Source organism: Tachyglossus aculeatus, chromosome 26, assembly GCF_015852505.1.
Source record: "Tachyglossus aculeatus isolate mTacAcu1 chromosome 26, mTacAcu1.pri, whole genome shotgun sequence".
In the NCBI taxonomy this organism is placed as follows: Eukaryota; Metazoa; Chordata; class Mammalia; order Monotremata; family Tachyglossidae; genus Tachyglossus; species Tachyglossus aculeatus.
This window is the reverse complement of record NC_052091.1, coordinates 18,775,111-18,789,314: the sequence shown is the minus strand read 5'-3', so window position 1 is coordinate 18,789,314 and position 14,204 is coordinate 18,775,111. Positions and strand designations below refer to the sequence as shown.

General features: G+C 47.0%; 1 protein-coding gene across 1 annotated transcript in view; it reads right to left on the bottom strand.

The window, feature by feature from the left end:
* PDE8A (phosphodiesterase 8A) overlaps positions 1-14,204 on the bottom strand; it is a 223,458-nt gene that overhangs the window by 54,552 nt on the left and 154,702 nt on the right. Inside the window, exons 7-10 of the mRNA XM_038767010.1 lie at positions 7,943-8,031; positions 5,027-5,105; positions 3,854-3,991; positions 3,110-3,198 (exon numbers count right to left, since the gene is read on the bottom strand). Coding sequence (XP_038622938.1) covers positions 3,110-3,198; positions 3,854-3,991; positions 5,027-5,105; positions 7,943-8,031 — 395 coding nt within the window. The remainder of the gene's footprint in view (positions 1-3,109; positions 3,199-3,853; positions 3,992-5,026; positions 5,106-7,942; positions 8,032-14,204) is intronic.

Genomic DNA, 14,204 nt, shown 5'->3' with positions numbered 1-14,204 from the left:
CCTGCCCATGATGAGTATTTATTGAGTGCTTACTGCGTGTAGAGCACTGTACTAAGCGCTTGGGAGAGGACAATAGAACAAAATAAGAGACACATTCCCTGCCCATGACGAGTATTTATTGAGTGCTTACTGCACTGTACTAAGCACTTGGGAGAGGACAATAGAACAAAATAAGAGACACATTCCCTGCCCATGATGAGTATTTATTGAGTGCTTACTGCATGTAGAGCACTGCACTAAGCGCTTGGGAGAGGACAATAGAACAAAATAAGAGACACATTCCCTGCCCATGACGAGTATTTATTGAGTGCTTACTGCACTGTACTAAGCACTTGGGAGAGGACAATAGAACAAAATAAGAGACACATTCCCTGCCCATGATGAGTATTTATTGAGTGCTTACTGCATGTAGAGCACTGCACTAAGCGCTTGGGAGAGGACAATAGAACAAAATAAGAGACACATTCCCTGCCCATGACGAGTATTTATTGAGTGCTTACTGCACTGTACTAAGCACTTGGGAGAGGACAATAGAACAAAATAAGAGACACATTCCCTGCCCATGATGAGTATTTATTGAGTGCTTACTGCATGTAGAGCACTGCACTAAGCGCTTGGGAGAGGACAATAGAACAAAATAAGAGACACAATCCCTGCCCATGACGAGTATTTATTGAGTGCTTACTGCACTGTACTAAGCGCTTGGGAGAGGACAATAGAACAATATGAGACACATTCCCTGAACATGACAAGTATTTATTGAGTGCTTACTGTGTGCACAGCACTGTTCTAAGCGCTTGGGAAAGGACAACAGAACAAACTAAGAGACTCATTCCCTGCCCATGACGAGTATTTATTGAGTGCTTACTGTGTGCAGAGCACTGTACTAAGCGCTTGGGAGAGGACAATAGAACAAAATAAGAGATACATTCCCTGCCCATGACGAGTATTTATTGAGTGCTTACTGCACTGTACTAAACGCTTGGGAGAGGACCATAGAACAAAATAAGAGACACATTCCCTGCCCATGATGAGTATTTATTGAGTGCTTACTGCATGTAGAGCACTGTACTAAGCGCTTGGGAGAGGAAAATAGAACAAAATAAGAGACTCATTCCCTGCCCATGATGAGTATTTATTGAGTGCTTACTGCACGTACAGCACTGTACTAAGCGCTTGGGAGAGGACAATAGAACAATATAAGAGACACATTCCCTGCCCATGATGAGTATTTACTGAGTGCTTACTGCGTGTACAGCACTGTACTAAGTGCTTGGGAGAGGACAATAGAACAAAATAAGGGACTCATTCCCTGCCCATGATGAGTATTTATTGAGTGCTTACTGCATGTAGAGCACTGTACTAAGCGCTTGGGAGAGGACAATAGAACAAAATAAGGGATACATTCCCTGCCCATGACGAGTATTTATCGAGTGCTTACTGCATGTAGAGCACTGTACTAAGCGCTTGGGAGAGGACAATAGAACAAAATAAGAGACACATTCCCTGCCCATGATGAGTATGAGTGCTTACTGCATGTAGAGCACTGTACTAAGCGCTTGGGAGAGGACAATAGAACAAAATAAGGGATACATTCCCTGCCCATGACGAGTATTTATTGAGTGCTTACTGCACTGTACTAAGCACTTGGGAGAGGACAATAGAACAATATGAAACACATTCCCTGTACATGACGAGTATTTATCGAGTGCTTACTGCATGTAGAGCACTGTACTAAGCGCTTGGGAGAGGACAATAGAACAATATAAGAGACACATTCCCTGTACATGACGAGTATTAATTGAGTGCTTACTGCATGTAGAGCACTGTACTAAGCGCTTGGGAGAGGACAATAGAACAATATGAGACACATTCCCTGCCCATGACGAGTATTAATTGAGTGCTTACTGCATGTAGAGCACTGTACTAAGCGCTTGGGAGAGGACAATAGAACAATATAAGAGACACATTCCCTGCACATGACGAGTATTAATTGAGTGCTTACTGTGTGCACAGCACTATACTAAGCGCTTGGGAGAGGACAATAGACCAATATGAGACACATTCCCTGCACATGACGAGTATTTATTGAGTGCTTACTGCATGTAGAGCACTGTACTAGGCGCTTGGGAGAGGGCAATAGAACAGTATAAGAGACACATTCCCTGTACATGACAAGTATTAATTGAGTGCTTACTGCATGTAGAGCACTGTACTAAGCGCTTGGGAGAGGACAATAGAACAATATGAGACACATTCCCTGCACATGACGAGTATTTATCGAGTGCTTACTGCATGTAGAGCACTGTACTAAGCGCTTGGGAGAGGACAATAGAACAATATAAGAGACACATTCCCTGTACATGACGAGTATTTATTGAGTGCTTACTGTGTGCACAGCACTGTACTAAGCGCTTGGGAGAGGACAATAGAACAATATTAGACACATTCCCTGTACATGACGAGTATTTACTGAGTGCTTACTGTGTGCACAGCACTGTACTAAGCGCTTGGGAGAGGACAATAGAACAAAAAAAGAGACATTCCCTGCCCATGATGAGTATTTATCGAGTGCTTACTGCATGTAGAGCACTGTACTAAGCGCTTGGGAGAGGACAACAGAACAGCTTAACAGAAACATCCCCTGCCCATGAGCTTACAGTCTAGATGGGGAGACTGACATTAATAGAAATAAATAAATGACAGATATGGACATAAGCGCGGTGAGGCTGGGGGGCCAGGGGTGGTGTGCTTAGTACAGTGCTCTGCACACAGTAAGCGCTCAATAAATACGCAGAAGAGGAAAGGGGGGCTTAGTCAGGGAAGGCCTCTTGGAGGAGACGGGCCTTCAAGAAGGCTTTGAAGCAGGGGAGAGTCGTTATCTGTCGGATAGGACACACAGAAGGAGGGCAAGAAAGAGGCCGGTGGCCAGATAGACGAGACGGAGGTACAGTGCGGGACGGGCTTCATTTCTATCTTCCCCGGCGCTTAGTACAGTGCTTGGCAAATAGTAAGCGCTCAACAAATACCATCTAAAAACAACACCGACGGCAGCAAGGGAACCCCTAGGGACCAACCACCCGAAGCCGCAGCCATTCCCCTCACTCACCCGCCCTGTCCGATGACAGGTATGATCTTCACATTTTGTTGAACGTTATCGCCATTCTTCTTCTTGGCGTAGTACATCCCCTGCCACTCCTAGGAAGGGGGTTCAAGCACAAATTGGGTTTTTATCAATCCACCAGCCAGGGGTTACTTACTGAGCGCTGCCTATGTACTGAGCGCTCGGGAGAGTCCAGTCCGACGAATGAGCAGACACGGTCCCCGCCCACAGTGAGTTTACAGGCTAGAGGGGACATTGATGTGTATCAGTAAGTCGTCTGTAATACGTTATTTAAAGATAAGTATGTTCCAAAATGGAATCATTTTCCCACTTGAATCACTCTCGACACTCCCTCCAATCCCCCCTTTTTTTTTGAGTGGGACAGGGACTGCGTCCAACCTGATTATCTCGTATCTACCCCAGCATTTAGTACATCCTTTAGACAGCCTTAACCCCCATTTTCCAGATGAGGTAACTGAGGCACAGAGAAGCGAAGCGCCTTGCCCAAGGCCACACAGCAGACAAGTGGTGGAGCCGGGATTAGAACCCAGGACTTTCCCACTCCCAGGCCCCAGCTCTAGCCGCTACTGTACTGTACTCTCCAAAGCGCTTAATACAGCGCTCTGCATTCGCTAAGTCCTCAGAAAATACCATGGATTGCGATCGGCGGCTGGTCAGAGAACGTTAGGAAATGAAACTTAAAAGGACGGGTTAAGAAATGCCACCAAGGGGGACAAGCCCGTTACTCACCTTTCCTATCTTTATGCACGAATTGATAGTATCCAGGAAATCCGCTTTTTTCTCATTTATAGGCACTTCTGTTAACTCCTTCCCTATTAACTCGCTCGACTGGTAGCCCATTGCTGTTTCAAAGGCAGGATTCACATACTGGCAAATGGGGGGGGTGAAAAAAGAAAGCTCATTATTCACCACATCCATCTATAATAATAATAATAAAAATACTAATGATGGCATTTATTTATGTATTTGTTTGTTTGTTTATTTATTTATTTGTTTATTCATTCATTTGTTTATTTATTTATTTGTTCATTTATCTGTTTGTTTGTTTATTTTACTTGTACATACCTATTCTATTTATTTTATTTTGTTAATATGTTTGGTTTTGTTCTCTGTCTCCCCCTTTTAGACTGTGAGCCCACTGTTGGGTAGGGACTGTCTCTATATATTGCCAACTTGGACTGCCCAAGCGCTTAGTACAGTGTTCTGCACACAGTAAGCGCTCAATAAATGCGATTGATGATGATTTGTTAAGCGCTTACTATGTGCAAATCACTGTAATAAGCACTGGAGCACTGTTCTAAGCGCTGGATCTACCCATCCAACCAACCATCCATTCAGCCAGTCATCCATCCATCCAACCATCATCAATCGTATTTATTGAGCGCTTACTGTGTGCAGAGCACTGTACTAAGCGCTTGGGAAGTACAAATTGGCAACATATAGAGACAGTCCCTACCCAACAGTGGGCTCACAGTCTAAAATCATCCATCCATCCATCCATCCGCTCATCGATCCACCTATCCATCCAGCGTATCCTTAATGAATAAAGCACACATCTGGGAGTCAGAGGACCTGGGCTCTAATCCCAGCTCTGCCCCTTGTCTGCTGGGAGATCTTGGGCAAATCCCTTCACTTCTCTGAGCCTCAGTTACCTCCTCTGGAAAACGGGGATCAAGACGGCGAGCCCCAAGTGGAACACGGACTGTGTCCAGCCCGATTGGCTTGTATCTGCCCCAGGGCTTAGTGAAGCACCTGGCACATTTTAAGCGCTTAAGACATAGCTTATATAATAATAATAATAACCCATCCACACATCATCATCATCATTATTCTTCTCCAACCTGCTTTCTCCCCCCAAAACCGGGTCAAGATTTTAAGCTTTGGGGAAAGTTTGGTACACACCTGAATTATATGATCTTCGCTTGTAATTTCAATGGCTTCTTGACTTTTCTCTAACGCTGTAAATATGGAATTACAAGCCCTGGGGGGAAAAATCAACAATAGATTAGAATAAGGATCAAATTTCACTCCGCACACCCGATAAAAGCCTCAACAATTTCAACTGGGATCAGTCACAGCAGCGAAACCGTCTCGCGGCTCTGAACCGCAGTTAGGATCCTTTGAACAATCGGTATTATTTTTTGAGTACGTACCGCGTACAGAGCACTGTTACCACATTCTTGGGAGAGTACAAGGGAAGAAGGAGCATGGCCTAATGGCCAGAGCCCGGGCTTGGGAGTCAGAAGGACCTGGGTTCTAATCCTGCAAAGTGGCGAAGTCCCTTAACGTCTCCGTGCCTCAGTTCCCTCATCTGTAAAATGGGGATTAATATTTTGAGCCCCTTGTGGGACACAGACTGTGTCCAACCTGAATAGCTTGTATCTACCCAGTGTTTAGTACAGTGCCTGGTACATAATAGGCGCTTAACACATACCATAATAATAAAAAAGAGATATGATCCCTGCCTATGGGAAGCTTCCAATCTAGGCATTCTAGAGCTTGAGTGGCTACAACAAGAACTAGGAGAATTTTCTCCCCTCCTTGCCTGCATCTGGGGTCGCTTTGATTTATAATAAACTGACATGTGCTAAAGCTAGCCTACCCCACTGTTTAGTACAGTGCCTGGTACATAGCAGGCGCTTAACACATACCATAATAATAAAAAAGAGATATGATCCTTGCCTACAGGAAGCTTCCAATCTAGGCATTCTAGAGCTTGAGTGGCTACAACAAGAACTAGGAGAATTTTCTCCCCTCCCTGCCTGCATCTGGGGTCGCTTTGATTTATAATAAACTGACATCTGCTGAAGCTAGCCTACCCCAGTGTTTAGTACAGTGCCTGGTACATAGCAGGTGCTTAACACATACCATAATAATAAAAAAGAGATATGATCCTTGCCTACAGGAAGCTTCCAATCTAGGCATTCTAGAGCTTGAGTGGCTACAACAAGAACTAGGAGAATTTTCTCCCCTCCCTGCCTGCATCTGGGGTCGCTTTGATTTATAATAAACTGACATCTGCTGAAGCTAGCCTACCCCAGTGTTTAGTACAGTGCCTGGTACATAGTAGGCGCTTAACACATACCATAATAATAAAAAAGAGATATGATCCCTGCCTACAAGAAGCTTCCAATCTAGGCATTCTAGAGCTTGAATGGCTACAACAAGAACTAGGAGAATTTTCTCCCCTCCCTGCCTGCATCTGGGGTCGCTTTGATTTATAATAAACTGACATCTGCTGAAGCTAGCCTACCCCAGTGTTTAGTACAGTGTCTGGTACACAGTAGGCGCTTAACACATGCCATAATAATAAAAAAGAGATATGATCCCTGCCTACAGGAAGCTTCCAATCTAGGCATTCTAGAGCTTGAGTGGCTACAACAAGAACTAGGAGAATTTTCTCCCCTCCCTGCCCGCATCTGGGGTCGCTTTGATTTATAATATACCGACATCTGCTGACCCCAGTGTTTAGTACAGTGCCTGGTACATAGTAGGCGCTTAACACATACCATAGTAATAAAAAAGAGATATGATCCCTGCCTACAGGAAGCTTCCAATCGAGGCATTCTAGAGCTTGAGTGGCTACAACAAGAACTAGGAGAATTTTCTCCCCTCCCTGCCAGCATCTGGGGTCGCTTTGATTTATAATATACCGACATCTGCTGAAGCTAGCCTACCCCGGTGTTTAGTACAGTGCCTGGTACATAGTAGGCGCTTAACACATACCGTAATAATAAAAAAGAGATATGATCCCTGCCTACAAGAAGCTTCCAATCTAGGCATTCTAGAGCTTGAGTGGCTACAACAAGAACTAGGAGAATTTTCTCCCCTCCCTGCCTGCATCTGGGGTCGCTTTGATTTATAATAAACTGACGTGCTAAAGCTAGCCTACCCCACTGTTTAGTACAGTGCCTGGTACATAGTAGGCGCTTAACACATACCATAATAATAAAAAAGAGAGCATCATCATCAATCGTATTTATTGAGCGCTTACTGTGTGCAGAGCACTGTACTAAGCGCTTGGGAAGGACAAGTTGGCAACATATAGAGACAGTCCCTACACAACAGTGGGCTCACAGTCTAGAAGGGGAACAGTGGCCCGGTGAAGTGACTTGCCCAAGGTCACATGGCAGGGAAGTGGTGGGGCTCGGTTTCGAATCCAGGTCCTTCGGATTCCCAGGCCCCTGTTCTATCCACTAGGTCACGTTGTTAATAAACTCGGCTCTGCTCAAGTCTCGGATATCAGTGGAAAAGCAGTGGGCCTACTTAGATGTGACTTGGGCCAGGAATCCAAAAGCCACCGGCATCCTTCACAAATAAAAATAATAATAATAATGATGGCATTTATTAAGCGCTGGGGAGGTTGCAAGGTGATCAGGTTGTCCCACGGGGGGCTCACAGTCTTCATCCCCATTTTCCAGATGAGGTCACTGAGGCCCAGAGAAGTGAAGCTGACAACTGGTGGAGCCGGGATTTGAACCCCTGACCTCCGACTCCAAAGCCGGTGCTCTTTCCACCGGGCCACGCTGCTTCACAAAGGGGGAATGGGTGCCCGTCGTCCCCCTCTAGGCTGGAAGCTCGCTGTGGGCAGGGAACGTGTCTGTTTATTGTTCTACTGTCCTCTCCCAAGCGCTTAGTACAGTGCCCGGAACCCAGTAAGCGCTCAATAAACACGACTGAATGAATGGACGAGAGTGGGGAAACCCTGGCATCCTGGCTAACAACACTCAACGCGGAGACGCCCTTTGGATCACCGGAACCAAGGAGGCCGGCCGGATTCCGTTTAGGACGGAACGCTTTAGGGAATGCCGGAAGGACCTTAGTTTGAGTTGGGAGCGCACTTCTCCAAATTCCAGCTGGATGAGCTCGTTGTAGCAGGCCATGATATTGGAATTCTCCACGTAGCGCTGGAAGACAGGAAAAGCAGGAGACGGATCAGCCTTCGAGCGGTTTCTAGACGCACTCGCGCGGTCGGGAAGGAGGAGGAGCTCTTCCTCCTGGGATTAACGCAGCCTCTCTACGCCGTCGGGGGTTGATTGTAAGTTCCTCGACGGCAGGGATCGGATCTGCTTACTGTACTGTTTATTGATTTTATTTGTACATATTTATTCTAATTATTTTATTTTGATATCATCATCATCATCAATCGTATTTATTGAGTGCTTACTATGTGCACAGCACTGTACTAAGCGCTTGGGAAGTACAAATTGGCAACATATAGAGACAGTCCCTACCCAACAGTGGGCTCATAGTCTAAAAGGGGGAGACAGAGAACAAAACCAAACATACTAACATAATTATAATTTGATAATATTTGTTTTGTTCACTGTCTCCCCCTTCTAGACTGTGAGCCCACTGTTGGGTAGGGACCATCTCTATATGTTCATTCATTCATTCAATCACATTTATTGAGCGCTTACTGTGTGCAGAGCACTGGACTAAGCGCTTGGGAAGTACAAGTCGGCAATATATAGAGATGGTTCCTATTCATTCATTCAATCGCATTTATTGAGCGCTTACTGTGTGCAGAGCACTGGACTAAGCGCTTGGGAAGTACAAGTCGGCAATATATAGAGATGGTTCCTATTCATTCATTCAATCACATTTATTGAGCGCTTACTGTGTGCAGAGCACTGGACTAAGCGCTTGGGAAGTACAAGTCAGCAATATATAGAGATGGTTCCTATTCATTCATTCAATCACATTTATTGAGCGCTTACTGTGTGCAGAGCACTGGACTAAGCGCTTGGGAAGTACAAGTCGGCAACATGTAGAGACGGTTCCTATTCATTCATTCAAGCGTATTTATTGAGCGCTTACTGTGTGCAGAGCACTGGACTAAGCGCTTGGGAAGTACAAGTCAGCAACATATAGAGACGGTTCCTATTCATTCATTCAATCACATTTATTGAGCGCTTACTGTGTGCAGAGCACTGGACTAAGCGCTTGGGAAGTACAAGTTGGCAACATATAGAGTCGGTTCCTATTCATTCATTCAATCGTATTTATTGAGCGCTTACTGTGTGCAGAGCACTGGACTAAGCGCTTGGGAAGTACAAGTCGGCAACATATAGAGACGGTTCCTATTCATTCATTCATTCAATCGTATTTATTGAGTGCTTACTGTGTGCGGAGCACTGGACTACGTTGCCAACTTGTACTCCCCAAACGCTTAGTATGGTGCTCTGCACACAGTAAGCGCTCAATAAGTATGATTGAATGAATGAATGAATGAATGAATGAATGTTCTCTCCCAAGTGCTAGGAAAAGTGCTCGGCCCAGAGTAAGTGCTCAAGAACTTCATTTGTTTATTCCCTCGTATTTATTGAGTTCTTACTGTGCGCAGAGCGCTGTACTAAGCGCTTGGGAGAGGACAATATAACGATAAATGACGAGCTTACAGGCTACCTCTGATAAATTGGTTTTCCAACACGTTTTCTCCCCTTCTAGACTCGTTGTGGGCAGGGAGCGGTCATAGTGTCCTCCCCCAAGCGCTTTAGCATCATCATCAATCGTATTTATTGAGCGCTTACTGTGTGCAGAGCACTGTACAGTGCTCTGCACACAGTAAGCGCTCAATAAATACAACCGATTGCTTGTTGTGGCCAGGGACTGCGTCTTCCAACTCTGTTACACTGTTATACTGTATTCTCCCAAGTGCTTAGTTCAGTGCTCTGCACACAAATAAATGCTCAAAAAATATGACTTGATTGAGAAGATGCTGTTTAAAATCTGGCAACGTTTTTCCAGGCAAAATGGCAGGGGAGCTTAAGAAAACAAAAAAACACTCCGCGAGGTCCCACTTCACTCTCCGAGAGATGTTTGGTGTTTTAGAGAAGCAGAGAAGAAACACGGCGGCGCAGTGGACGGAACCTGGGCCTGGGGGTCCGAAGGACCTGGGTTCTAATCCTGACTCCGCCGCCTATCCGCTGGGTGACCCTGGGCAAGTCACTTTCATCCCCTAGGCCACAGTTCCCTCATCTGTGAAATGGGGATGAAGACTGTGAGCCCCATGTGGGAGAGGGATTATGTCCAACTGATTTGCTTGAATCCACTCCAGCACTTATTACAGTGACTGGCCCATAATAACAATCAATCAATCGATCAATCAATCGTGCCTGGCCCATAATAATAATAATCAATCAATCAATTGTATTAATTGAGCGCTTACTGTGTGCAGGGCACTGTACTAGGCGCTTGGGAAGTCCAAGTTGGCAACATATAGAGACGGTCCCTACCCAACAGTGGGCTCACAGTTTAGAAATAATAACAATAATGCTCATATTTGTTAAGCGCTTACTATGCGCAAAGCACTCTTCTAAGCGCTGGGGGATACAGGGTGATCAGGTTGTCCCACGTGGGGCTCAGTCTTAGGGAAGCAGCGTGGCTCAGTGGAAAGAGCCCGGGCTTTGGAGTCAGAGGTCGTGGGTTCGAATGCCGGCTCCCCTACAAGTCTGCTGTGTGACCTTGGGCAAGTCACTTCACTTCTCTGGGCCTCAGTTCCCTCATCTGTAAAAATGGGGATTAAGACTGTGAGCCCCACGTGGGACAACTTGATCACATTGTAGCCCCCCCAGCGCTTAGAACAGTGCTTTGCACATAGTAAGCGCTTAACAGATGCCATCATCATCATCATCATCATCCCCATTTTACAGATGAGGGAACTGAGGCCCAGAGAAGTGAAGTGACTTGCCCAAAGTCACACGGCTGACAATTGGCGGAGCCGGGATTTGAACCCACGACCTCGGACTCCAAAGCCCGGGCTCTTTCCCCCGAGCCACGCTGCTTCGCTGATCTTTTCAGATCGTCCGTTGTCAGTAGAAATGCCTCTCCTTCTGAGGCAGGCACACTTCGAGGCGTACAGGACTCAACAAATACCACAATTATCATCATCATCGTCATCAATCGCATTTATTGAGCGCTTACTGCGTGCAGGGCACTGGACTAAGCGCTGGGGAAGTACAAGTTGGCAACATATAGAGACGGTCCCTACCCAACAGTGGGCTCACAGTCTAAAAATTATTAATGTCATCATTATTATTTGGGGGGGATGGAGGACGATATTCCCATCAGACCCTCGCACTCAGGGCCGGAGGGAATCCCATAGTGGAAGTGGGGCGCGGTTACCATGGAAACACCCATAAGGGAATGGGAGGCTTCACCCAGGTTGGCTACGGGGCTGGGCCTTCTGGTTTGCTTTTTTATTGTTTTCTTTACAGTTTTTGTTAAGCACTTACTATGTGTCGGGCAGTGTACTAAGCGCTGGGGTAGATACATGCTAATCAGGTCGGACACTGTCCTCATCCCACACAAGGCTCACGGTCTTAATCGGAAGCAGCACGGCATAGTGACCAGAGCCCGGGCCCGGGAACCAGAAGGACCAGGGCTCTATTCCTGGCTCTGCCACATAATAATAATAATAATAATGATAACAATAATAATAATAATAATAATAATAATAACGATGGCATTTGTTAAGCGCTTACAAGGCAATCAGATTGTCCCACGGGGGGCTCACAGACTTCATCCTCATTCTACAGATGAGGGAACTGAGGCCCAGAGAAGCGAAGTGACTTGCCCAAGGTCACCCACCTGACAAGTGGCAGCAGCAGGATTGGAACCCACAACCTCTGACGCCCAAGCCCGGGCTCTCGCCACCTGGCTGACAAGCGGCAGCAGCAGGATTAGAACCCACAACCAAATGTCTGCTGTGTGACCTTGGGCAAGTCACTTCGCTTCCCCGGGCCTCAGTTACCTCACTGCAAAATGGGGGCTGAGACTGAGGGCCCCGTGTGGGAATCCATCCCGGCGCTTAGTACAGTGCCTGGAATGTAGAAAGTGCTTATCAAATACCACAATTATTTTTATCCCCCTATTTTCCAGATGAGGGAACTGAATCCCAGGGAAGCGAAGTGACTTGCCCAAGGTCACGCAACAGACAAGTGGCGGAGCTGGAATTGGATCCCGGGTCCTTCTGACTCCCAAGCCCGGGCTCTCGCCACCGGGCTGACAAGCGGCAGCAGCAGGATTAGAACCCACGACCACGTCTGCTGTGTGACCTTGGGCAAGTCACTTCGCTTCCCCGGGCCTCAGTTACCTCACTGCAAAATGGGGGCTGAGACTGAGGGCCCCGTGTGGGAATCCATCCCGGCGCTTAGTACAGTGCCTGGAATGTAGAAAGTGCTTATCAAATACCATAATTATTTTTATCCCCCTATTTTCCAGATGAGGGAATTGAATCCCAGGGAAGCGAAGTGACTTGCTCAAGGTCACGCAACAGACAATTGGCGGAGCTGGAATTGGATCCCGGGTCCTTCTGACTCCCAAGCCTGGGCTCTAGCCACCGGGCTGACAAGCGGCAGCAGCAGGATTAGAACCCACGACCACGTCTGCTGTGTGACCTTGGGCAAGTCACTTCGCTTCCCCGGGCCTCAGTTACCTCACTGCAAAATGGGGGCTGAGACTGAGGGCCCCGTGCGGGAATCCATCCCGGCGCTTAGTACAGTGCCTGCAATGTAGAAAGTGCTTATCAAATACCCTAATTATTTTTATTCCCCTATTTTCCAGATGAGGGAATTGAATCCCAGGGAAGCGAAGTGACTTGCTGGAATTGGATCCCGGGTCCTTCTGACTCCCAAACCTGGGCTCTAGCCACTGGGCCACGCCGCTTTTCCGGTTCTTCTAACAGAGGAAGGCACAAACCACAGCAGCCTTGACGTTCCCCAAGCATCTTCTCTTCAGAGTCGGCTTGTTTTGGACCCTGAAGTTGGCCTTAAAATACTAATAATACAATTTATCGCCGTAGCCCTTACTGTGAGGACTGGTGTAAGAGGCGGGAGAACAAGCACACAGGTGGGAATTACACGCTGGTCCCCTGTCCCCAACGGGGCTTGCAATCTAGGAGTTGCAGTGGGAAGGAGGGATTGGAGACGGACCCAGCAGGAGTGATGAAACATGAAAACGTGTCACAAACAAACAGACAAAAGAGGCTCCGAGTCTCGGCAGGGACGGAGGAGCCGGAGAGAAACCGGAGCAAAGCCGGGAGCGGGAAGGCCCTCGGGGAAACGGGGAGGGGGAATTCGCCGATTCCTCAGAGCAAAACGTTCCCACGTCGAATGCTCTGCGGTAGGCCTTCGTTTAACTACTTTCGAGCTTGGAAAACATCGACTCAGTCGAGGGGCGTGTTGAAATGATAATAATGATGATAATCGGGGTGCGAGTTAGGCGCTTACTGGGTGCCGAGCTCTGTTCTCGGCACCGCAGCGGACACGAGTTCATCAGGTTGAACACAAACTTGAAAACGGGAACCAGGGAGCAACATCGGAAATGTGGGTAGGGAAATGCAATGGGGATCCTTTTCATGACATTATGTCCAACCTGATTAACTCACATCTACCCCAGTGCCTTTGGATCCGCTACCAGGACGACTGCAGATGGAGGCAGGGCGTTCTGGGAGAGATAATAATAATAATAATAATAATGATAATAATAATAATAATAATAATGGCATTAAGCGCTTACTCTGTGCAAAGCACTGTTCTAAGCGCTGGGCACTGCTCTCGCTACGGGCCGGAGATGACTCGGTGGCATAAGACAAGATAAGACATGACCCCAGTGCTTAATAGTACATAATAATAATAATAATAATGATAATGGCATTTGTTAAGCACTTACTATGTGCAGAACACTGTTCTAAGCGCTGGGGGGGGATACAAGGTGATCAAGTTGTTCCACGTGGGGCTCACAGTCTTCATCCCCATTTTACAGATGAGGGAACTGAGGCTCAGAGAAGTTAAGTGACTTGCCCAAGGTCACACAGCAGACATGTGGCGGAGTCGGGACTCGAACCCATGACCTCTGACTCCAAAGCCCGTGCTCTTCTCCACTGAGCCACGCTGCTCCTCTAACATTACTAATTGTAGCATTTGTTAAGTGCTTACTATGTGCCAGGCGCTGTACTGAGCGCAAATCGGGTTGGACACAGTCCCTATCCCACGTGGGGCTCCGAGTCTCAAGGCCCATTTTACAGATGAGGTGTCTGAGGCCCAGAGAAGTGAAGTGACTTCCCCAAGGCCACCCA